Here is a 24,328-nt window from a genome sequence, read left to right as displayed (position 1 = left end):
TGGTCTTGGAGGTGAAATATGCTGACCAAGCTAATACCATTTTGCACATCTAGTGAGTGTAGATAAACCCACAGATTATGCAGCTAGGTGAGCAGCCTCAAGAGATGCATAAAGAAAATCACTGGCCATTTAATAATCTTTAGAAGTTAAAATGTTGATCCTTAGGAGCATCTGAAGACAAAGCAACTTCTAGGTAGGCAAACTAGAAACTAGGGCTGAAACAACTAATCGATAAAATAGATAATTAAAATCGTTGACAACGATTCTCATTATCGATTAGTTGAATCGATTTTTATCGATTATAAAAAGGTTTTTTTTCAGAGCAAATGCTCTGAAAAACTCCTCTCCTTATATAATCCGACCTCAGAGATCGGATTATAACACTAGAATCCAGATCTCCCGCAAAGCTGCAGGGAACCTGGATTCCCCTCACTTCCGTCTCTCCCCCCCCCCTCTGACTCCTCCCCCCTCCCATACACCACTCTGCCTCTCTCCCAACTCCCTGGTGTTTTGTGAACCTCCGTTGCCGACAGGCACTTTCACTGCAGCTTCATAGAAGCCTCAGTGTAAGTGAAGGGCAGTAACGGAGGCTGTCTGGGGGCATCGCGCAGACCCCCACCGGCTGACAGAGAATCGAGGTCTCCTGCAGAGGATCCTCCTCTCTGTCAGCTGGTGGGGTTCTGCGCGATGCGCACAGACAGAGGCTGTCTGTGCGCATCCCATACACAGAGTGGTGTATGGGAGGGGGAGGAGGCAGAGTGGTGTTTGGGAGGGGGGGAGGAGGCAGAATGGCATATCTGGGGGAGTTAGAGTGGTGTATAAGGGGAGGTAGAGTGGTGTATGGGAGGTATAATGAATTTCAGAGTGGCATATCTGGGGGAGGCAGAGTGGTGAATCAGGGAGTATAATGAATTTCAGGGCGGTGCAGGGCATTTATGGGGGGGTGGAGTGGCATATTTAGGGTGCACAGTGGCATATAGGGAGGTATAAGGCATAAACGGGGGCAAGTGGCATATTGGACGTTATAAGGCATATAGGGGGTATAAGGCATATCAGGGGGGCATTAGACATATCTGGGGGTAAAAGGTATATCAGGGGGCTCAGTTGCATATCAGTGGCATATAAGGAGTATAAGGCAAATCAGGGGGCACAGTGGAATCTCTGGCATATAAGAGGTATAAGGCATATATGGGGACAGAGTGGCAAGCTGGGGGTCAGATGTGCATAACCGGGGGCAGTTTGGTAAATAAAAAAAATTTAAACAAGGCTTTTTTCTCATAGTTTTTATTAAATATGAAAAAGTTAACATATGAATTAATATTTACTAATAACTTTGTATTAAAACCTAGTTTGAGAAACACTGTTTGGGTTCTTGTAGCTTTTATTATGTCAGTAAAATAAGAAGGTGAATAGAGAGAGGCCATTGCAATAAAGAGATGAAAGTGTAAATTGTACGTTTTTTATTACATTATTTTAAATTGAAAAAAAATGTAATTTTTTTTATCCGATTAATCGAAAAAATAATCGGCCAACTAATCGATTATTAAAATAATCGTTAGTTGCAGCCCTAATAAATAGCCCAGAACATAATATAAAATAAAAATACCCGTGAGCTCAAGGAGCTGTATCATAACACAATGGCAGGGACACAGCACTATACTGCTTCAGGGATCACCATTCAGCTTTAAGATTTACATTTTGTGCCACACCTTGTCCGCTGACATCAGGGTGCACTGTAAGCATACATGACCGTGCATGGATGCCGCCAAACACCATAAAGTTGGTGGATATCTTCGGCAGCTTCCCTTAGAAGGCTGCAATAAATGGGAGCAACTCTGGGTGCCCAAAGGAGCAAGAAAGAAAAATAAGGTATACTGCCTTTTTGGGAAGAGTAAAACAGTAGTAAAGAGTTACTGCTATATTAAATCTTAACTTTTATATAAAATTCTTAGTAGGGAGAAGTTGTTAAAGATACAGAACAAGATTGCCTAACAAACAAATGATTTTGTACCCGCCCATAAACCCCAAAATGATGCCAGGTAACAGCCACCGAACTGATGCTTGGCATTGCACAACAATCTTCAGCTTGTTTGCATGTCCTTGGCCAAATAAAACCCATTTTGTACAGCTTGTGATGCACTGCTTGAATTTATGTTGCTTCCAGAGGCAGTTTGCAACTCTGTAGTGAGTGATGCTACATGAAGTCATTTTTACATGGTAGGCATTTCAATACCGTATTTGCTCGATTACCCCCCAAAATCTGAATATTAATTTAGGAAAAAAAAGAAAAAGCCTGAATATAAGAAGACCCTATAGGAAAAATGTTTTACCAGTAAATGTTAATTCATGTAAACTATTTTTTTCATAAAAGCTATGACTGAGAATATTTTGTTTTTATTTCCTTTTATTTTCCAACCTGCCCCCATTATGCACATCTGCCCCCTGGCCTGCGACTCTGTCCCAGAAATGTGCCTTATACCCCCCCATATGCCACTCTGCCTCCGGAAATACCTTATACCCCTATATGCCACTCTGGCATTTAGGGGGTTAAAAGGCATATTATGGGGCAGAGTGGCATTAAGGGAGGTATACGGCATTTCAGGAAGCAGAGTGGCATACAGAGTGTTAAAAGGCATATCATAGAGCACTCTGCCTATAGAAATGCCTTATGCCCCCCATTTACCCACCCCAACTTACCGGTGATTCTGACTCCCTGGTGTGTAGTCGGGGCAGCAGGTAGACGTCTACGCCATTCAAGTAGGCAACTTCTGCTGCAGCCGGAAGGAGGTGCCGTTAGCTGCGGGGGTTGTCTGCGTCCATCGCGCAGACCTTCCCCCGCTGTTAGAGAGGAGTTAACTTTATGAATTAAATTAACCCTCAGTCCTCAGCATTAATTTAACCCTAAAGACCCCATCAACCACAACTGCCCTTAAATTAACCCTAAAAACCCCATAAACCGCCCCTAAATTAACCCTAACACCCCATTAAACAATACTGCCTCTAATTTAACCCCCACCTCTCCTTTCAGCAGCCCAAATATTAATTTTATACTCAGATGAATTGCTAAGCATGTGGATGCTATAAGCAAATGGGCGGGGCCAATCAGTGTGACTGCAGGAAGGGACTGTAAGTAGTAACTGCTTTGAGTCACACTGAATGAAACGGATTATAAAACTAGGGATATTTTTCAGAGCATTTTCCCTGAAAAAACCCTCATCTTATAATAAAAATCGATTCAATAGATAATGAAATTCATTGGCAATAATTTTCATTATCGGTTTTATCAATTAGTTGTTGCAGCCCTAGTGGCATGCCTATGTGATCTCCGTTTATGTGATTGATGAATTTATACACCTTTAACAATGGTCTTGCTAAAACCAGCAACCTAAAATCAGGTGGCATGTCTACAAACTTTTGGTCATATAGTGTAGATGCATGGAAGGTAGTAGAAAGACCCCTTTAAAATAGCCTAAGTTGTCTGCGTTTCAGAAACAGTTTTGGGGGTTCAGTTCAACCTTTAATGGAGTTTCTCTACAAACTGAAAAAAATAAAGCACATAATGGAGAAAAGTAGCCTGCCTGCCACCGTAATGGATTAGAAGCATTTCAACAGTTTACTGTCAACCGGACTGCAGCTATGTTTGTAAAGCCTAATACAGAAGAAAGCACCACTTGTCATTTGAAGTTGTTACCTAACAAAGATCCAGCATGCTTGATCATAGTATGGAAAGCAAGGTTGGCTCAGTGTTATTAATATAGGGAGTTTACCATGTTTGATGTTTGTGTATTTTCTTTTTGCAGAGCTTTGGCAAATTCGAATTCAACCTTTTTAACTCAGCAAGGGGAGATCACAAGTTATCAGACTGTAGCTCTAGATTGTAAGCTCTAGATCAGGGCCCTCCTGATCTCTGGTTTCTGCAAGTGAAATTGTTATGTTATCCATGACTTGTTAAATCTTCTTTACCCACTGTACAGTGCTGAGGAATATGACAGTGTTATATAAGACGGACAAAAAAAAAATCTCACCATATGGTTTTGTGTCTGTATGACCTTTGAACGTCTCGTCCCACATTCCTGGCTCGTCATCCTCCTCCTCCTGATAGGAAACAGGAAATCCAATACATTGCACCAGCTTCAATTTTCTTTAATTGTACCATGTTTAAAGGTTTTTCCTTTCTTATTCAAGCCATTTAATTGCTGCTTCTTACTACCGCCTACCCTTCCACTCCTTACAGTCTTTACATACATTCCCTCACCTTTTTACTTCCCTCTTCTTTTCCTGCCTCCTCGCCTGGGTACACATCTCCTTCAAGGGGCTTATCAATCTTCTCAGGGTCACTACAAGCCGAACAAAGATGATGGGTAAGCAGTAGTGCTTCCAGAGGTAGCAGGATATTGGAATATGAAGGAGAATCAGGAAAGAGATAGGAGGAAGAGTTTTAGATGATGTGGGCATGGAAATAGGCAGGGAAATCCATTACTTCACAATTCTTTACAAATGGGCAAAACTCTTTTCCTGCAAGAAGGGCTGAGCTGACCCCATATAACAAGTCGACATGAGGAAATTTTAAGAAAAAGAAAAAATGTACTGATGTATTATTCAGGGTCAGTCGAGCTCCCTCTGTAGAAGACCACTATGCAGTATAAAACATCAAACCCCATTGAAGACAAGGAGTTTAACACACAACTCATTTGCACAAGTTAGTCAGTCAGTATTAACCAGTACACTCAATTAGTTTTCCAGCAAGAGCACTACATAGTGAAGTTTATAGAGATGAAACTCCAGCTCTTCTACAAAAATTGATTTTCTTGCGACACAATGGGTCGAGGAATACAAGTATTAAAACTATTGGGAATATACTTCAAATTGGCGTGCATATGACTTCTGTTGTGGCTGCGAACATACAAAGCCTAAGTCTGTTCATTTTGTTTATTCTTCATTGCTGTGTGCATGTACAGGAGGTAAAAGTCTTAGTGAGTGGGAAACGTCAGTGTGCAGTAAATAAGCGATTACCTAGAGAAAAGATTCTTCACTCTATGCCACAAGTTAACGAAAGCCATACTAACTTTAGCCGAGAGACTGGGAGTGGTAGGAGCAGGATATGGAGAAAGAGGGGTAGAGGAGGATGGACCAAAAAAAAAAAAAAAATAAAAATCAGTATATATCTATCAATGAAATACAAAGCAACTTGCCAGCTGAATCATGTCTGATGCTGGCACCCTTAAACCTCATTTCCAGTAACCCTTATAGACCGCTTATCACCCTAAACTTACTTGCTCTTCCTCTCCCTCAAGCGTTCAAAATGAAGCAGTCCTCGTGAATTCACACTCAAGACCAAGTCTCTTCCTGAAAGTATGTCCATACGGAATGGTGTCCCTGTTAGCAACAGCTTGTGCTCTGCTCCTCTGAAAGTCAGCTCCAGAGTGTTCTCATCCTGTCCAGTCACATGCAGGCTGTGACAACACAAATACGCTTAAATCAGGGGGGTCAACAAATCTCCCATCTTTCAAGTTGATGCTTCACCATATTATATACACACACACACAGCTGTGATCAGGTTTGCATATCTTTGAAGAATTGGTAATGTGTACCATTTTTAAAGAAAACATGAGTGAGCAGGCAAAACATTTTTTATTTCTTATGGGATTCATATTCAACGGTGGGTTATAACAGAATTGCACAATTAGGGCTGCAGCAACTAATCGATAAAAATTGATAATCGTTATCAACCAATTTCATTCACTTTTAGTTGCATCGATTTTAGAGATTCAGAGCATTTGATATCCCTAGTCTGACAGCTGGTGGACGTCTGCACGATGCGCACAGACAACCTCCACTACTGCCCTCCACTTCCGCTGCACCTTCTATGATGAGGCACCAGCATCACATGACACATGACATGCATAACTGGGGGTATGTTGGAAAAAACAAAAAATGCATTTTTCTCAATTATAGTTTTTATTAAATATGAAAAGCATTTACATGTGAATATTTACTAGTAAAACTTTTTTTAGGCAAAACCTAGTTTGAGAATTACATTATGCAAAGAGATAAAATTGACATTAACGTGTCATTGTAAGTTTTTTTTATTCTGCCCAGTTTCTTCATTAAATTTTAAACAAAAAATTACAGGGCGCACAGTGGCATATAGGGAGGTATAAAGCATAAAGGGGGGGGCGAGTGGCATATTGGAAGGTATAAGGCATATAGGGGGTATAAGGCATATCAATATTGGGCATATCTGGGGGTATAAAATATATCAGGAGGCTCAGTTGCATCTCACTGGCATATAAAGGAGTATAATAATTATATTCGTAATATTACAGAAGGTCTTAATGGCAAGGTATGTCTTTCTACAGATAATACAAAGGTCTGCAACAGTGTAGACCTTCTGGGTGGTGCAAGTTAAACAGCAAGTTATTTGTTCAAATTATAATGGTAGAGGGTATGGCAATGGCAGTTTAATGTAAAGTGTAAAATAATGTACTTTGACTATAAAAACCCCAAGCCAGATTACAGCATTGGGTGTACTGTTCTGCCATTAACAGGATTTGGGAGCAATTATTTCCCTATAACATTGGTGGCTCATTACATGCAAGAGATTTTCTTCCTTGGTAGGCAGGACTCTAAAAGAGTACAAACAAGGTAAGAAAAGCTGTACCATCAAGGTAATAGCAGGAAAAATAATTTACAATAAGCAGAATCTATATTTGTTTCCCTGCAAGCCTTGGTGGCACATTACATGAGACATAAAATAGATATAAAAGGTGGAGGGGACACTAAATCAATAAAACTCAGTAGTGGCTGCTGTTAGTCCCTTCTACCAAAAGAAAGGACTTTCATAGCCAAGTCAAATGAGAATGCTTGGCGAATGGATGTTGCCATCTTTTTGCCCCACCAATTTTGATCTTGTAAAGCTAAATGCATATTTGCCCCAGATGGAGCCATAGCCCTGGTGGTGCCCCACCTGCAGATCAATTAGCAGTTCTGATAGCCTGAGTAATCCAATGGTCGATAGAGTTATAGTGGCCCTTGGTACATCTTGAGTGGCAGATGAAGAGGTTCTGAGATGCACGCCACCAATCTGTTCTGGAAAGGTAGTTGCATTAACACCTCTTTAGATTTAGGGTTGCAGGTACTAGGAAGGAAGTGTAATATCTTGTCTTCTGTGAAATTATGATTTATCTTAGGTCCAAATTTCAATGGCATGGAAAAGACTACTCTATTAGGTAAGAAAAAAAATAAAATGGGTTCCCTTAAAGACAGGGTCTATAACTCACTCTCCTGGCAGTTGTTACATCCACTAGGAAGGCCATCTTCTGAAATGAGAGGTACCAAGTCCAGAGGATCAAAAGGAGACCGTCAGTCAATTGAGTACAAGGTTTAAATCCCAGGGCATATCGTTTACCGACTGTTAAGGTAGCGAACCTTCGAACAGGCCTAAGGGAAGTAAAGTCTACATTACAAATAGCACTGAACTGTCTACTCTAATAGTGGCCGGTGCAAGTCCTTTATAAAATCCTTCCTGTAGTAAGCCTCAAATAACTGTCATAAGGCAAGCTTCTCAGGAGGTACACCAGGATGAGAGGTATTTCTGGATTTTCAAATATATTGCAGTCATGTCACCAACTTAATGCTGTGCAGTAATGTCTCTAAATGGTAACCCTCTTATTCTCAGGATCCTCCTTTCAAATTTCCAAGCAGTTAACTTTAGGATGGCCGGAATTCCCAAGGCAGCAATGGGTGCCGGCAAAAAAAAAAAATCCACTTGCAGAATCAGAACTCTCCTGTAATGAAGCCCTGGCGATTTAAGTAGGCTACCACTGCCCTGTTGTCTGAACTTATGTGCACTATTCTGTTTGCAAGGAGGTGTCGCCAGAGTTCCAGCGCCTTTGCTACTGCCAAAAAATCAAGGTGGTGTGCTGAGAGACTAGGTTAGTTTGTCCCCCAACAGTCCTGAATAGATTGATCTACAAAATGTGCAACCCAACTTGGCCTGCTGGCATCCGTGGTTATGACTAGAGGTGCAGTTATCTCCCAGAGGTAGAATCACTAACCCAGAAAGGACAGAATTAGATACGCGACTTACGTGTGTAATGATTCCTACTGTCTTAATGTCATGGACAGATGGCAAGGGTTGTCCTTGCCAAAGGACATATCATCTTGATGCTATCATACGTCCAAGAAGTGCCATCTGAGTTTGGAAGTTCTGTCTTTAATCTAGAATCCAATATACAAGTCTCGTCAATTTCTCCTGCTTGTCCATAGGTAAAAATTCCTTTGGCCAAGGTGTCCAAGTGAATAGCCGGAACACACCATAATGGCATTGGAACCGCTGCCATTTATATCATATAAAATTTGTTGGCGATAGTGTCCAAAACACTAAGTGTGCCATGCCGGAAGTGATGCGGCTGTGGGCAAACATTCTGTCCTGCAGACATCTCGCTGCACTCAAACCTAGACTAACTGGGCTGGTAAGCAGCCCATCCGGGGGAATGCTAACACGAAAGCCCACTAAGGAGGTAAAATCTTATTACCAGCCCGACCAGGGCTGATTTGGTCCATCATTACTCTGAACCTTAGAGGGCTTAGCCAGTCCATATAGAACCAACCCAGGGTCCACAAAATAAACTGAGGCGTAAAGTACTCCTACCCAAAGTAGGAAGAAACAGTGACGGCTTACCCAATAATTTCTTTTCCTTGGCACTTCTGGTAGCACATTAAGACATAGCTCCGCCTATCCAGTAAGGACAGAGAAAAAAAATAAATAAATAAACCTTTTCCCCAGTGAATATCAACCACCTATTAAGTCAAATCAACATTCATAGGGGAGGGATAAAAATGTGCTACTCCAAAATTAAAAGGATTATAGGATATAACAAAGCTACAGGGTGGGCTCTGAAATCGGCTTGCAAAACTCTTCTGCCAAGTTTAGCATCTTCAAAAATAGATCTGTAGTCAGTAATGCTTAAAAGGTGTGGTCATTTTTCTAGACAGATGCTCTGCAAACATGGCCCACGGAAACCCTGGCTGGCACTGCCTAAGAGGTTGAGACAGCCCTAGTGGAGCGTCCTTTATGTCCTTGGGGAGGTTCATTCCCTTCTGCCTTGTAGGATTCAGAGACCGCTAAAACCAGCCACTGGGCGATAGACTCTCTGGATACTGCCAGTCCCTTTCTAGCTCCAGCGAAGACACAGTGGTAGATCTTCTCCAAGAAGCTGTCCTTTAGGGATAGATCCTTAAACATCTGTGAAGGCCAAGAGACTGTCATTCCCAAGATTGGAACAGAACACTGGCAAAATGAAGAATCACACTATCCTCAAAAAAATTGAAGATAAGATTTCCACGTTGACAGGGTCTGAATCTCATGTATCCTCCTAGCTGATGTCAAGGCCACTAGCAGTACCAAGGTTAGAAGCTTCAGTGAGGACTCTCCCCTAAGGATATAAACGGAGCCTTTGTGAGACTAGACAGGACAAAATTTAAATGCCAAGAAGGAACCAGGGTTCTGCTGAAGGGTCAGATTCTAGAGACTACCAGCAAAAAGGTGTTTGATACAAGTATTAAGAGCTAGGCGTCTTCCCCCCCCCCCCCCCAAAAAAGTGCTCCTTCAGGAGGTGGATGCCACAGCTATAAGAAAAAAATCCAGAATGTGGCTGACAGAGACCTCTTCTGGCTAAATTTGCCTTACTGAACACCAATAACTAAAGTTTCTCAAAAATCTGGAGCTATAGGGATTATCAGGCACTTCTCTCCTGGTCCTGAGACACGAAGCCCATCCTGAAACTCCTTTTCTGAGAAGAGGCATTTAATGCTAAGGACTGACTTTCTGCTGACAAGGAGATGAGGTTTGTCTTCCTGTTGACAGGTGAGGCCATGAGGTCTCTCTGTGGCTTGATTCAAATTTGTGTGATCTTCAAGGAAAGTCGATAAATTTAGACTCCATTCTCCTGGTAGAGTAAACGCTCTGCTGAGAAAAAAAAAAAAGAAATTTTACTTACCGTAAATTCTTTTTTCCTTAGTATAGTGTCAGTACCACGGGGTGTCGCTCTTCCTAGGGACAAGGACCCAGAATTTAAGAGGTTAAGATTACCTCCTAACCCCTCCTACTCCTCCCCTATAAGAGCCCCGGTAGCCCAAATACCTCCCGAAAGTACCAAGAACACAAGATAGCTAGCAAAAATTAATTTTAATACAAAAACGTACAGGGAGGGATATATGTACTGACACTATACTAAGGAAAAAGAATTTACGGTAAGTAAAATTTATATTTTTCCTGTCATAGTGTCAGTACCACGGGGATATAGCAAGATGCCCCCTTTGGGTGGGGAACATAGTCACGAGGTAACCGACTGGAGCACCTTATGCCCAAAATCAGCATCAGAGGAGGAGAAGATGTCTAGCCGGTAATGCTTGACAAACGTGTGAAACGAAGACCAAGTGGCTGCTTTGCATATTTCTTCCGGGGATGCAGAAGACCTTTCAGCCCAGGACGTAGCCATAGCTCTGGTGGAGTGAGCAGTAATGCGAGATGAAAGAACCTGACTGCTGAGAGTGTAGGTTAAGCGAATAGTTTCTGTCAGCCATCGAGATATCGTGTGCTTGGAGGCCGCATGGCCTGCAGATCTACCAAAATAATTAACAAACAATTGATCCGTAGAGCGGAAAGGAGCAGTGCAGTCTATATAAATCCGTAGAGCTCTGCGGACGTCTAGCGTGTGCCAGAGCGTTTCCTCTGGAGTAGCAGGTGACGAGAAGGAGGGTAAAATTAACGGCTGATTGATATTAACTTCAGAGATGACCTTAGGCAAAAAAGAAGGCTTAATGTACAAAATGACTTTATCTTGGTGAAAAATCGTAAATTCCGGAGCCGTGGAAAGAGCCTGAAGCTCACTGACCCTCCTTGCCGAGGTAATGGCTACTAAAAATGCCGTCTTGAGGGACAAAAACTTGACACGTCTTCCAAAGGTTCCAACGGTTCGGAGCAAAGTGCTTGAAGGACCAAGGTCAAATCCCAGGAAGGAAAATGCGAACGTCTGGGTGGCCGTTGAATGGTGACTGCCTTAAAGAAACGTCTGACGAGGGCTGTGAAGCCAATTCAGACAGGAGAAAATGACTCAGGGCTGAAATCTGTCCTTTAAGGGTCGAGACAGTGAGACCCGCAGAAAAACCCTCCTGTAAAAAGTCCAGAATGGAACTCGTTGAGGGAGAGGAAAAAACCAAACCTTTAGTAACACACCAGTGAAGGAATTTATTCCAGACTCGTAGATAAATAGTAGACGTAGATCTTCGTACTGAATTCAGGAGGACCTCTGTCATAGAACTGGAAAAGCCTCTGCCCTGGAGGATCATCCTTGCCGCAGCCAGGCCGTCAATCTGAATCTTAGAAGAACATCCCTGGAAAGGTTCTTGTTTTCCAGAAGACGGGAGGACACTGGTAGTTCCCACACTGAAATCGCCATACTGAGCAGCTCCGAAAACCAACTTCGATTTGGCCAATAAGGGAGAATAGCTAAAACCCTGGCTTTGTCTACCCGAATCTTGAGGAGGATCCGAGGAATCATGGCCACTGGAGGAAACACGTAAGCCATCTTGAATGACCAAACCACCGACATTCCGTCTAGCAGGAGAGGATTGTCCTGCCTGCAAAGGGAGGCGAAAACTGGTAATTTGCTGTTTTGTCTGGTTGCCATAAGGTCTATATCTGGCAGGCCGAACTTTTGAACCAGGAGAGAGAAGATGCTCTTGTCCAGGGACCAGTTTGCTTGGGAGCAACGAGATCTGCTGAGATAGTCTGCCAGACCGTTGTCCGCTCCTCTGATGTGTTTGGCTGCTAAATCCTCTAGATTCCTTTGGGCCCAGAGCATGAGATCGTCTGACAGGTCCTGGAGCCTTGGAATTCGGGTGCCACCCTGCCCGTTTATGTATGAGACTGTTGTGGCATTGTCGGACTGAATTCTCACAGCTTTCCCCCGTAATCTTGGACCGAATGTCTTGAGCGCCAGAAGCACAGCTTTCAGTTCTCGAAAATTTGATGATTGGGTCTGATCGATTAAGGACCAGCTGCCCTGACTGCAGAGGCCGTTCAAATGAGCTCCCCAGCCTACTTTGGAGGCATCCGTGGTGAGAGTGACCCACTGACGTGGGAGAAAAGATCGCCCTTGGGCGAGACACCCCTTCGCTTTCCACCAATTCAGCCGGAGTAAGACGTGCTTGGATACCGTGAAGGCGACGTCCAGATCCTCCAGTCTCCTGGACCACTGTTGCAGGATGTCCCATTGCAGGAGTCTCAACTGTGCCTTGGACCAGCTTACTGCTGGAATACAAGCTGTAAGACTGCCCAGGATACTCATAGCCATCCTGAAGGGAAGGGTTGGATTTTGTTGTAAAAAGGAAACCTGTTTCCTTACTCTTGATCTTTGAACGTGGGAGATATAGTCTCGATGAGACGGAATCCACTATGAGTCCCAGAAACTGGATCTTCGTGGTTGGAATAAGGCTGGATTTTTTTGGTTTATGATCCAGCCGTGTTCCTCCAAGCATCGGGTCATAAACCTGAGATGTGCCAGGAGCTCTTGAGAAGAACTTGCTTTCAGAAGCCAGTCGTCCAGATAAGGGACGACTGTGACTCCCTCTTTCCGCAAAGCTGCTGCAATGGGGGTTAAAAGTTTTGTGAAAATCCGAGGAGCCGACGACAGGCCAAAAGGGAGAGAAGTGAACTGAAAATGTCGAACTCTTGTCCCGACTCTTATGGCAAACCTGAGATACTTCCTGGAAGCTGTGGCGATTGGCACGTGGAGATAAGCATCTTTTAGGTCTAGTGTAACCATAAAGTCCCCTTGTCTTAACAGGTGGGTGACGGTAAGGAATGCAGGCATTGACTCTTTAGATCCAAAATTGGACGGAAGGACCCATCCGGTTTTGAGACCAGGAAGAGACTCCCTGAAACTCCATGACACCTTTTTTGAGAAGGGTAAGGCTTTCGGCAAACAGTGCTGAGTTCTTCACTTGAGAAGGGTAAAACGAAATCAGGAACAGAGGACGTGGAACGCTGAAGAAATTTATCCTGTACCCGTCCGCAATGATCCTGAGGACCCAGGAGTTGTTTGTGGTTTGTCTCCATTTTGGCAGGAACCATTGCAAACGGCCTCCAACACCGTCAGAACTTCCTGACCTCTGGTTTCTTAGGATGTTCCTGAAACTTCCTCTCGTGTTTACGAAAAGTTTGTGCCTTGAACACTGGTTGAAAAGGCCTGGAAGGTCTATACTGGTATCGTTTGTTCCATCTGCTTTTCCTATCCTGAGGAAGTGCCTTTTTAGTATCTGACATGTGTCTGATCAGTTCGTCCAAGGGAGAACCGAATAGTTTGGTTCTTTCAAAGGGTAAATCGCATAATGTAGATTTGGAAGCAGTATCTGCCGCCCAAGAGCGTAGCCATAAGGCTCTTCTAGTCACGGAAGACAAACCCATGTTACGGGCTGATAGTTTAAGGCTTTCTTCGGCAGCTTCCACCAGGAAGCTATTAGCCAGCCTAAGGTTTTTAAATAGCTTTGACAAACCTTCATCCATAGAGTCTGACAGACTGCCTTCTAAGGACTGCAACCAGATACCTTGAGCTTTAGCCACAGATGCGCTAGATAACGCCACTTTGCACTGAAAACCAGATGACTGGAACACCCGTCTACAGGACGTTTCTGGGCTCTTATCCATAGGGTCTTTGAGACCAGCCACTTCACTAATGGGAATGGTAGTACGCTTAGAAAGCTGGGCTATCTGGACGTCTACTTTAGGGACATCTTAACATTTCTCATCACCCTGAAGGTGAAAAAGCTGCTTAAAGTGCTTTGAGATAAAGGCTCTTTTGCCTGGATTATTCCATTCTCTATACATGAGATTCTGCATATTAGGTAACATAGGCAACCCCTTAGGGTGCGCCGACAGGTCTGCATCTTAGAAAAGCCGTGAGACCTCCTTAACAAATTTACGCTGTTCCTGCGGAGGAAAATTGGTCTCATCCTCTGACTCTTTGCTAGATGAAGCCGAATAGGACGAGCTAGAGACCTCTCCAGAGGACCAATCAGAATGAGGGGAAACTGATACCCTTTTACGTTTGTGGGATTTAATCCTTAGGTTTAACTGCTGCTGCTTTAAACGTTTCAAACGTTTGTGCCAGATTGTCCTGGAACCAACCTAAGAAAGACTGCATGTCTTTTTGTTTCTCTTTTGACAAACTCAGCAGGCATTGCAAAATTTTTTTACAACCATCCGGCAAAGGACTGGCACATTCAGTGCACGATAAATGTTTAGTCTTAACAGCCTTTTTTGGAGCAGGTGTAATAGATCTCTCCTTATCCGGCTTATCTGGTGAAACCGGACCTGACATCTAATAATATAAAAGAAAAAAAAAAGAAAAAAAAAAGAAAAAAACATTTTTTAGTAAAAAAATACAAGGCAGAGGATTTGAAGGGTTAAGATTAACCAAATCCTACCTTACAACTCCTCAATCCGTGTGGGGGGGGCTGGTGACACGGAAAAACCAGTGCTGACAAGCTCCTCTGCTGTCAGACTGGGTAGCACAGCTTTATATATGCGAAAACAATTTTGTTTTCGTGCCCTGAACAAGAGAACTGCTTCACGCATGCTCAGTACTCTTGGTGGAACGCAGCCCCCTCTGGCGTGCATTCCACCGCTGTGCGCATGCTCCAAACTTTTGCTGGCATAAAAGCATGGCGTCTGTGCAGCTCCGTAACGTCCGCCGACGCGGAGGCGCTCTGCTCACCACCCGGGGAGCAATCGGAGGGATCCCCCTGGACACAACCCGTGTGCCCCACCAAAGGAAAAAAAAGAAAAGGTCCGTCCCTGACAAGGGACAAGGAAGAACTGGAGGTATTTGGGTTACCGGGTCTCTTATAGGGGAGGAGTAGGAGGGGTTAGGAGGTAATCTTAACCTCTTAAATTCTAGGTCCTTGTTCTTAGGAAGAGCGGCACCCCGTGGTACTGACACTATATGACAGGAAAAATAGATATTTTCCTTCCCTCTGATGTAAACAGATGAAAGGAAGAAGGGCAGAAATTCATGTTTTTCACCTATGTTCAAGGTTTCCAAGCTGGAAACTTCTTGTACCTCCCAGTCTGTTCAGATAGGACTTATCACCGTTCCATGAAGTATGCCTTTCCAGGATCGAAGAGTATTCCGGAATGCGAGAAGTTCCATGAGACTTATTTGAAACCGACTCTTCCCGGGGAGACCAAGAACCCTGTAGAAACCGACCTAGGCTGGCGCCTCAGCCCTTCCGGCTGGCATCAGTGAAAATGACTAAAGCTGGTTCAGTCCACTGTAGACCCTGTTCCAATCTTCTTCTTTGAAGTCACCATTTCAGAGAGCATCTCACTGCTTCTGGCTGGGCCTGCAGGAAGTCTCAAAATCAAAAATCTGTCGGGAGGGGGGGGAACTGGAGAGCTACAGACTGTACCCATTAGATATTGTCACGGAACCTGGGTCTGCAGAGGATTTAACCCTTTCTTCAGTTGTATTTACCTGTTTTGGGTTGTGCCCTGGAGTATAATCCCACCCTTGTTTCATCCCGGACGCACTGGATCTTTATTTCCCTTGCCCTGTACCTGACCAGGACCTAGCTGTAATTCTCTGGAACAGTTTGTCGACTAGAATCGGCAGGCGTGCGTGCTGGACTTTTTAACCCTAAATATCTTGGATGCCCTTGTGCCCACCAGAGTGCTCTTTTGCACAAATATACAACATGTGGTAGGGTGCATACGAGGGGTGGTTGGGAAAGTGGGCACCCTGGGAACCCCAGTTTTTAGCCATCTTTTGTTGACCAGGGTTTAGCAGCCCAGTTGCTTTGTGGACTGTGCCGGGGGAACCTTCAAACTGCTACCGCTTGTTTGTGGTGACGGATTATCTCCTTAGTGGATAGAGTTTGTATATAAGGCTGTGTGTTTTCACCTCAACATTGGTTCTGTCTGATGCTTGGGGTGGGCTGCTATAATCGCTTACTGTCCTTGTCATGACAGTATCAGGGCTGCATCAGCTAGATTTCGGTCAGCTACAGTGCCAGCACAGCTTCAAAGTCAAACTGTCAGATGTTACCTTGACCCATTCCTGTAGGAAGTCACACATCCCAGAATTCCAGCCATAAGGATCTTCTGGAAACTCTACCTGCCATACGCACAGTTTCCATAGCTGTGTCGCAGAGGAAGTATCTTGATCCCTTAAACGTCAGAGGCATTTGAGGATATCTACCTCTCTGGCTCCTCAATCACATCTTCCTGCAGCTGTTGTATAGCTGCATAGGTCGGGAAACAAACTACCGCGATTTATGGCTTTATAAAACATTTAAAAGCAAGAGATCTTGTTCAGCGTTCTCTTGTAGTTTTCTTTCTAATTCCAGAACAGCCGCCACTGCCTCGATAAGCCTGTTCATTTCATCCACTGAAGAGAAACATTAAATTCATCCACTGAGAATTTAATTTTCCTCGTCCCTTCCGGGCAGCACAGGAGATGGCTCCGCCTATCAGAATAGGGCAAGAAATAATAAAATCCCCCTTTAAAACCTCCCCCTTTCCCTCAGTGAATACAAAAGACCAAAATATGGAACAAACAAATAAGCCTTAATTATGGAGGGCAAAAAAATTGCTACCGGGAAGTGACAAGGAAAAAAAATTCTCAGGTAAGAATTTAATGTTTCCCCTGTCACTCCCGGTTGCATAGGAGATATAGATATAGATATATAGATATATAGATATATAAAAAAAAACAACATTAGGGAGGGAATGAAACGGACCCCAAGACTCTTCTACTGAACTTGGCATCATTCAGACTGGCAGGCTGAAGACGAGAATGTTAAACAAAGGTAAAACACTTTTTCAAACAACAGCTTTGCAAATTTGCTTGATCGGAACTCCAGCAGCTTCGGCCCAAGATGTTGCGACCGCCCGAGCGGACTGAGCCTTTAAACCAGAGGGAGGTTCTTTACCAGCAGTTTTGTAGGCTTCAGTGACTGCAGAGATCAACCATCCAGCTATAGAGGACTTCGTTATGTTAAGACCTTTTCTAGCTCCGGAAAAGGAAAAACAAACAGATTGGAACATCTACTCCACGGAGTACTCTTCTGTAGATAAAAAGGCGTTCTTTGTCGATACTAGGGCGAGGACAAAAGACCGGTAGACAATATCCTGTCATAAAAGAACAGGTGAGATGACCTTAGAAAGTACGCAAAGCTACCCTATCCTCAAAAAGTTTAAAGATAAGGATTTAAAAAACGGACAGAGACTGGATCTCGGCTGTTCTTCTAGTAGATGTCACAGCTATAAATAGGACCATCTTCCATTGAGAAATGTGACCGAGATGTCTTCGAGACGGTCAGGATAGCGAGAACTAAGTTCAGGTCCCAGGAAGGAACTAGAGGCCACTTGAACGGACAAAGTCTAGAGATGGCTTTCAGAAAACAAGACACCCAAGGATGCACAGCTAACTGTTCGTTTGAAAGAGAGCTAGAGCTGCACCATGAACCTTCTGGGTGGGTGAAAACAGCTATCAGATTTCCTCCAAGCAGGTTTTTTTAAAGGACTGTCTGTTAGAACGCCAGGAGTAGAAGGACTTCCAGATCTTATCATACCGGAGACTTGGTAACCTGCTTCCGGCTCTTCATCAGGATATCAGCCACCTCTTCGGAGAGACCAGCCTGGATTAATGTCTCCACTCAGGAGCCACACTGACCAATTGAAGTAAGCGGGGTTTGGGTGGAGAAGGTCTGGCTTGTTCTCAAACTTCTTTGGGTGCTCTACGGACAGACCGATCAACCCTGGGTACCAAATTATTTAGGGCCAGTCGAAGCTCTCTTGATCCTCCTGAGAACCCTGGTGATGAAAGGAAGAGGGGAAAAGCTGCAACCAAGCTTGAAGTCTGAGAAAATGCATCCAGAGCTAAGGGGTGACACGCTGACAACAGGGAATAAAACAGAGGCAGTCTTCTGTTGGTTGCTGTATCCATGAGGTCGATCTCTAGAGTACCCCAATCTCTCATGAGCTGCAGAAATGTTGAATAGGTCAGGCTCTATGCTCCTTGAAGAACCAACGTCCTGCTGTGATGTTTTCCTTTCCATGAATAAACACTGCCGAAACGTGAGAGATTGAACTCGGCCCATTTCCCGATCTTCTGAAGAAGGGTCCCTAATTGGAGACTGCTTGCACCTCCTTGCATGTTCAGGAAAGCCACTACCCGGGTCTGGTCTGGACAAAACCTACATGGACCGAGTTTCTACAGATGCCAGTTTATCTGGGTGGGGGGCCACCCTGGAAGAATACCGACAAGGCTTCTGGTCAAACCAGGAGCGTCTCCTACATATCAATATGATGGTGCTTCTAGAAGACTGGAAAGCGCTCTTTTCTTGGCAATCCAGATTATGAGGGAAATTGTGAGGCTCCTGTCAGACAATCGCACGGTAGTGGCTTTCCTAAAACTTTCCACTAGATTGGCAGGGAAGATAGGATCTCATCTATATGTATATATACTGTATTGACATATTGCATAAAGTTCAGAAGAGGGCTACAAAAATGGTAAATGGTTTGCAGGATTAACATGAGTACTATTAACATGTATAGCTTTGAGGAAAGAAAAGAATGGAGACTTAAAAGAAATATTTAAATAGTTAAAGTGATTTAACAAAGTACAGAAAAAGTTTATTTCAAATGGAAAAATATTCAGAGGCTTGAATGTAATCGGGGAACATTACTAGTAGTAGAAAAACAGCCTACCACCAGAAGTAGTAGGCTAATAGAGTAAAGGAATTAACATGCATGGGGTAGACAGAGCTATGATAATTCTAAAACAATGACATGGGCAGACTAGCAGAATGGTTCTTAATCTGTTGTAAAATTCTATGTTTCATTGCCACGCCTATAAACATGTCTGACTCTATTACTGAATGTGTAACAATGGGTCCGATTTCAAGGTTGTGCATACTAATTTTTAGTACTGAAACTAATCGATAATCAAAATCGTTGACAACGATTTTCATTATCGATTAGTTGAATCGATTTTTATCGATTATAAAAAGTTTTTTTCCAGACTTTAACACTAGAATCCAGATCCCCTGCAACGCTGCAGGGGACCTGGATTCCCCTCACTGTCGGCCGGTGGGTGTCCGTGCAATGCGCACAGACAACTTCCGTCTCTCCCCTCCGATACACCACTCTGCCTCTCTCCCGACTCCCTGGTATTTTGTGAACCTCCGTTGCTGACAGGCACTTCCACTGCAGCTTCATAGAAGCCTCAGCGTAAGTGAAGGTGAGTAACGGAGGCTGTCTGTGCACATCGTGCAGACCCCCCACCGGCTGACAGAGAATCGAGGTCTCCTGCAGAGGATCATCCTCTCTGTCAGCTGGTGGGGTCTGCATCGCACAGGCAGCCTCCGTTACTGCCCTTCACTTACGCTGAGGCTTCTATGAAGCTGCAGTGAAAGTGCCTGTCAGCAACGGAGGTGTATGGGAGCCACCCCCCCATACACCACTCTGGCTCCTCCCCCTCCCATACACCACTCTGCCTCCCTACCCGGCTCCCTGGTGTCTTGTGAACCTCCGTTGCTGACAGGAGCCAGAGTGGCGTACGGGAGGGGGGAGGAGCCAGAGTGGCGTACGGGAGGGGGGAGGAGCCAGAGTGGCGTATGGGAGGGGGAGGCGGCAGAGTGGAGTACGGGGGGGGAGTGGTATATGGGTGAGTTATAGTGGTGTATGGAGGGTATAATGCATTTCAGGGTAGCAGAGTGGTGTATGGGGGTGTAATGAATTTCAGAGAGGCAGAATGGCATATCTGGGGGAGTATGGTGTATGGGGGAAGTAGAGTGGTGTATGGGGGGTATAATGAATTTCAGAGTGGCATATCTGGGGGAGGCAGAGTGGTGAATCAGGGAGTATAATAAATTTCAGGGTGGTGCAGGGCATTTATGGGGGGGCGGAGTGGCATATCAGGGTGCACAGTGCCATATATAGGGAGGTATAAGGCATAAATGGGGGTGAATGGCATATCGATATTAGGCATATCAGGGGGGCATAAGACATATCTGGGGTAAAATGTATATCAGGGGGCTCAGTTGCATATCACTGGCATATAAGGAGTATAAGGCATATCAGGGGGCACAGTGGCATATCAGGGGGCACAGTGGAATCTCTGGCATATAGGAGGTTTAAGGCATATATGGGGAAGAGTGGCAAGCTGGTGGTCAGATGTGCATAACTGGGGGCAGTTTGGTAAATAAAATATAAACAAGACTTTTTTCTCAGTTTTTATTTTTATTTTTTAAAACCTAGTTTGAGAAACACTGTTTGGGTTATTGTAGCTTTTATTATTATGTCAGTAAAATAAGAAGGTGAATAGAGAGAGAGGCCATTACAATAAAGAGATGAAAGTGTAAATTGTACATTTTTTATTACATTATTTTAAATAAAAAAAATTGCATTTTTTATCCGATTAAAAATAGGCCAACTAATCGATTAAAATAATAGGTAGTTGCAGCCCTACTAATTTTTTTGTATTTCTATTTTGTGAGAAAACAAAATACTGAATACACAAATAAATGTACTTACTTTTCAGGGAGTGGTGTTCCAACAAGCACATCGGGAACCTCATAACGAGGCTTTAGAGGGTTAATTTCATTAATTTTGATGCGGGTCATGTTACCATTCAGGCCAAAAACCTCTAGCAGAAGCGAAGCCTGGGAGAAAATTAAGATTTTTTTTTTTCCAGGATACATTCTCAGTTTTGATACAAAAAAAATAGACTACCCACCAGCAATTAGCCTTATTATGCTCTATTTTATCTTATTATGCTTTATTTTGACAACCATAACCCACAACAGGAAGAAAATCTATTGTACTGTCAGAAATTAATGCCGAAGGGCACCGATTAGAGAGTGAGCGATAAATGGATAGGATTTAGCTGACAATGGACAGGCTATAGCGTATTAACTGTGTAATTTGCCAAAGTGTAATTTTCAGAAGCTGAACGAAAATCAACAAAACGTTCTCCTGTAAAACAGCTCAACTGGAGTCTGGCATAGTCTGGAATAGTCTAATCACCAAAAAATAAAAATTATTAATTCCTATAGGGAATATTAACCCCTTAACGACAAAGCCCGTACATGTACGGGCTGCCGTTAAATAGCTGCATCGTCGTGACCGTGGATCCGGGAGGAAAGCCCTCCCGGAAAGAAAAATGGCCGCCGCTGTACCAATCAAAGATCGCGGCGGCGCCCCGCCTAAAACTGCTTAGGAAGCGATCGGAAACGCTTCCTAAGCATAAACGGTGTTGCTGACATGCTTCGATATCGAGGCATGTAGCAACACAACCCCCCCTACCCCGATAGCCTTGTGATCGCACTGAAGAGCAACCACAAGTACCATCATGTAAATGACGTTGCCGTCATTCACAAGATGGCATCAACAATAGAAAACTGAACATGGTAACATGTAAAAATCCCCACTGTCACCGAAAAGGAAAAAAAAAAAGTTTTTAATGAATTAAGTCCTACAATTCTTCACAAAAGAGTTAAAATATTGGCATTATAAATGCCCATAGGTTGTCTAGTTTAAAAAAATGTTGAGTTGATGGGGTAAATTGAATTGGCCGGGTTCATAGATGTCCCAAATATGAGACATAGGGGCAGTAGGATCAGATGTCTAAATGGCCAAAAAATACACACCCCACAAAAGGTGGCCTTTTACCTCCCAACAAACCCATGCATGTGGGGTATCACTGCGCTCAGGAGATGTTACTGAACACATATTGGGGTGTTTGGCAGTGACATATACCAGGAGCTGTAAAGTACCTGAAGTACGTGTGTGAAAAAAAATACAAAAACAATTTACTACCATAAAGTTTGACAAAGGCTGGTGGTAAAATTAGTGCATGGAAAGGGTTATAATACCAGCATTTCAAATACCTTGGGGTGTCTAGTTTTCAAAAATATATCGTTTGTTGGGGTAAATTGTATTGGCCGGCTTCAAAGATACCCGAAAACGCACATGGGGCAGAATGACCAGCTTTGGGGAAAAAATGGTTTTTAAATAGCAAGACACTACAAGTACTTATTGCCCCATAACATACAGAACAAAGCACAAAAAACAACCAAATAAAAACCCAAAACATAAAAACATTGGGTATTTCTAGAATAGTAGAATCTATTTAGCAGGTTTTTTCATTAGTTTTTGCAGATGAGTAAAAGTTTTTTTGTTTAAAAAAAGTAATTTTAACAAAAAATCATCATATTTTATCTTTTTTTTTTTTTATAGTAAATTAGATATGATAAAAATAATGGTACCTAAAGAAAGCCCTGTTTGTCCTGAAAAGAAAAAAAAAAACTATATGTGTGAGAGCATGAAATGAGAAAGAAAATCACAGCTAAACAGCAACACTGAAAAATGTTAGAAGAGCCATTGTCCCACAATATACAATGAGTAAGAAACAGTAAGGGGTTAAGTTATTCAACCGTCTTGGGTCCTTTTTCACTATTTTCTGAATTCTACTCACTTCATTCTTGTCATCAATGAGCTGAACCTCTAATTTGTCTTCAGAGACTTTGGCACTCCCCAACAAAGCTTTGTAAGGCGAGGATCCAGGCTCCAGCTTCCTCTGACGTCTAGAGGTTAATAAAAACATAAATTAGTACGGGAGCTTGGATGAGGAGAAAGGAGGGGAAAAAAGTAGGTACTCACTGGATACAAATGTATCACCCTCAATCATAAATGAGAAAGTAGAAACATCAGCACGACAGCCCAGGGTTAATAAGTAAGTTTGTTCTGACTTCCGTTCTACCCTATCCATGTGCCACATGCCCTGCCCACAGACTTTGGCCCCTCGTAGCCCGGACCCCTTCAAGCCTTGCCACAACATTCCTACAGGGAGATAACCCACAGGTGGTGGGGTACGGACCAGGGGTGGCTCGGAGAGGGAACCTTCTACAGATCCCTGGTTGCTGGGACCATCAGGAGAGCGAGAGCAGCCGGCGCAGTTATCGTACGCACGCCGGCTATCTCGCGGTCCGTCCAGGGTAAACTTTTAACCGATGCTCTGGGTTCCTTCGGCTGATCGCGTCGTTTTTTGGACAAGATACACTCAGCTATCCATCAGCACCCCGGGATCGCCGCCGCTTCTTCAGGATCACCACACGAATGACGGTTAAAGTTCTACGGACATTGCGGGGCTCAGTGGCCTAAGTGCGGCGCCGGACTGTCTGGGCAGGGCAGGAAGATGTGAACATGATTTATGGTCTTTTTCTCACCTAACCTGTATATAAGCTCCTGCGTTTCCCCAATAAAGTGTGTTACTTCCCTGGAACATTAGTCTCGTCTATTGCTTCAGGGGCTCGCTGGATCACCCATTGTCCTTTTCGGGACAATTACAGCACTGTATTCGGCTACGCCTCGGCGAGCTGCGGTGCCGCAAAGCTAAGGACACCGGACCAGCTCCTGAGCCCTTCCTCACTAGTGTCGGCTAGCGCTGGAAGCTGTTAACCCTTTCTGCCCCGGCAGGAAGCATCGTAGAACCGACGGGGGTGTACCCAGTTGGGGGTACAAGGCATGCCCGTCACAATCAGCCAGGATAATAATAGTCATAGCAGTTCTTTTCTTTATTTCTGGAAACACCAACCAGTTTTGGCTCATGACGAAAACCGGTCGGTATTTCCAGAAATAAAGAAAAGAACTGCTATTACTATTATCCTGGCTAATGTTTCTAGTTCCTTCTCATTTATGATTGGGGGTGATACACATTTGTATCCAGTGAGTAGCTAATCCTGTTTCCCCTCTTTCACTGAGAGATTTTTTGTATATTCATTGTTGCTACCTTTAGAATGAAGTTCACATTTATAAACATTTATATAGATCCTTTGCTATACACTATATATGTAGCTTGAATAAATACACACTTGAAAATCTTAACCAATCTAATTTTGAACTCTTTGTTAAAAGTGGCTTGGTACTAAACTGAACGATGAAAAAAAAAAAGAAAAAGTGTTCTAATTAAGGACAGGGGTTACACAAATTATATATATTACACACACACACACATATTACACACACACATACATATATGTGTGTGTGTAATATATATTTTACATACACACATATATTACACACACACACACACACACGTGTATATATATATATACACACACACACACGTGTGTGTAATATATATTTTTTACACACACACATACATTATATATCTATATATGTATATGTGTGTGTAAAATATATATATTACACACATATATATATATATATATATATATATATATTACACACATACTATAT

General features: G+C 43.4%; 1 protein-coding gene across 1 annotated transcript in view; it reads right to left on the bottom strand.

Annotated features, from left to right (window-relative positions):
* LOC149298606 (neutral alpha-glucosidase AB-like) overlaps positions 1-24,328 on the bottom strand; it is a 103,030-nt gene that overhangs the window by 57,024 nt on the left and 21,678 nt on the right. Inside the window, exons 4-9 of the mRNA XM_089487339.1 lie at positions 22,545-22,653; positions 20,603-20,730; positions 5,274-5,453; positions 5,014-5,079; positions 4,256-4,337; positions 4,026-4,095 (exon numbers count right to left, since the gene is read on the bottom strand). Of these exons, the coding sequence (XP_089343465.1) occupies positions 4,026-4,095; positions 4,256-4,337; positions 5,014-5,079; positions 5,274-5,453; positions 20,603-20,730; positions 22,545-22,653 (635 nt within the window). The remainder of the gene's footprint in view (positions 1-4,025; positions 4,096-4,255; positions 4,338-5,013; positions 5,080-5,273; positions 5,454-20,602; positions 20,731-22,544; positions 22,654-24,328) is intronic.

This window comes from Sceloporus occidentalis, unplaced genomic scaffold, assembly GCF_023333645.1.
Source record: "Sceloporus occidentalis isolate IW3139 unplaced genomic scaffold, rSceOcc1.0.p SCAF_32, whole genome shotgun sequence".
Lineage (NCBI taxonomy): Eukaryota > Metazoa > Chordata > Lepidosauria > Squamata > Phrynosomatidae > Sceloporus > Sceloporus occidentalis.
The sequence above is the reverse complement of the archived record's forward strand: the minus strand, read 5'-3'. Positions and strand labels throughout refer to the sequence as shown.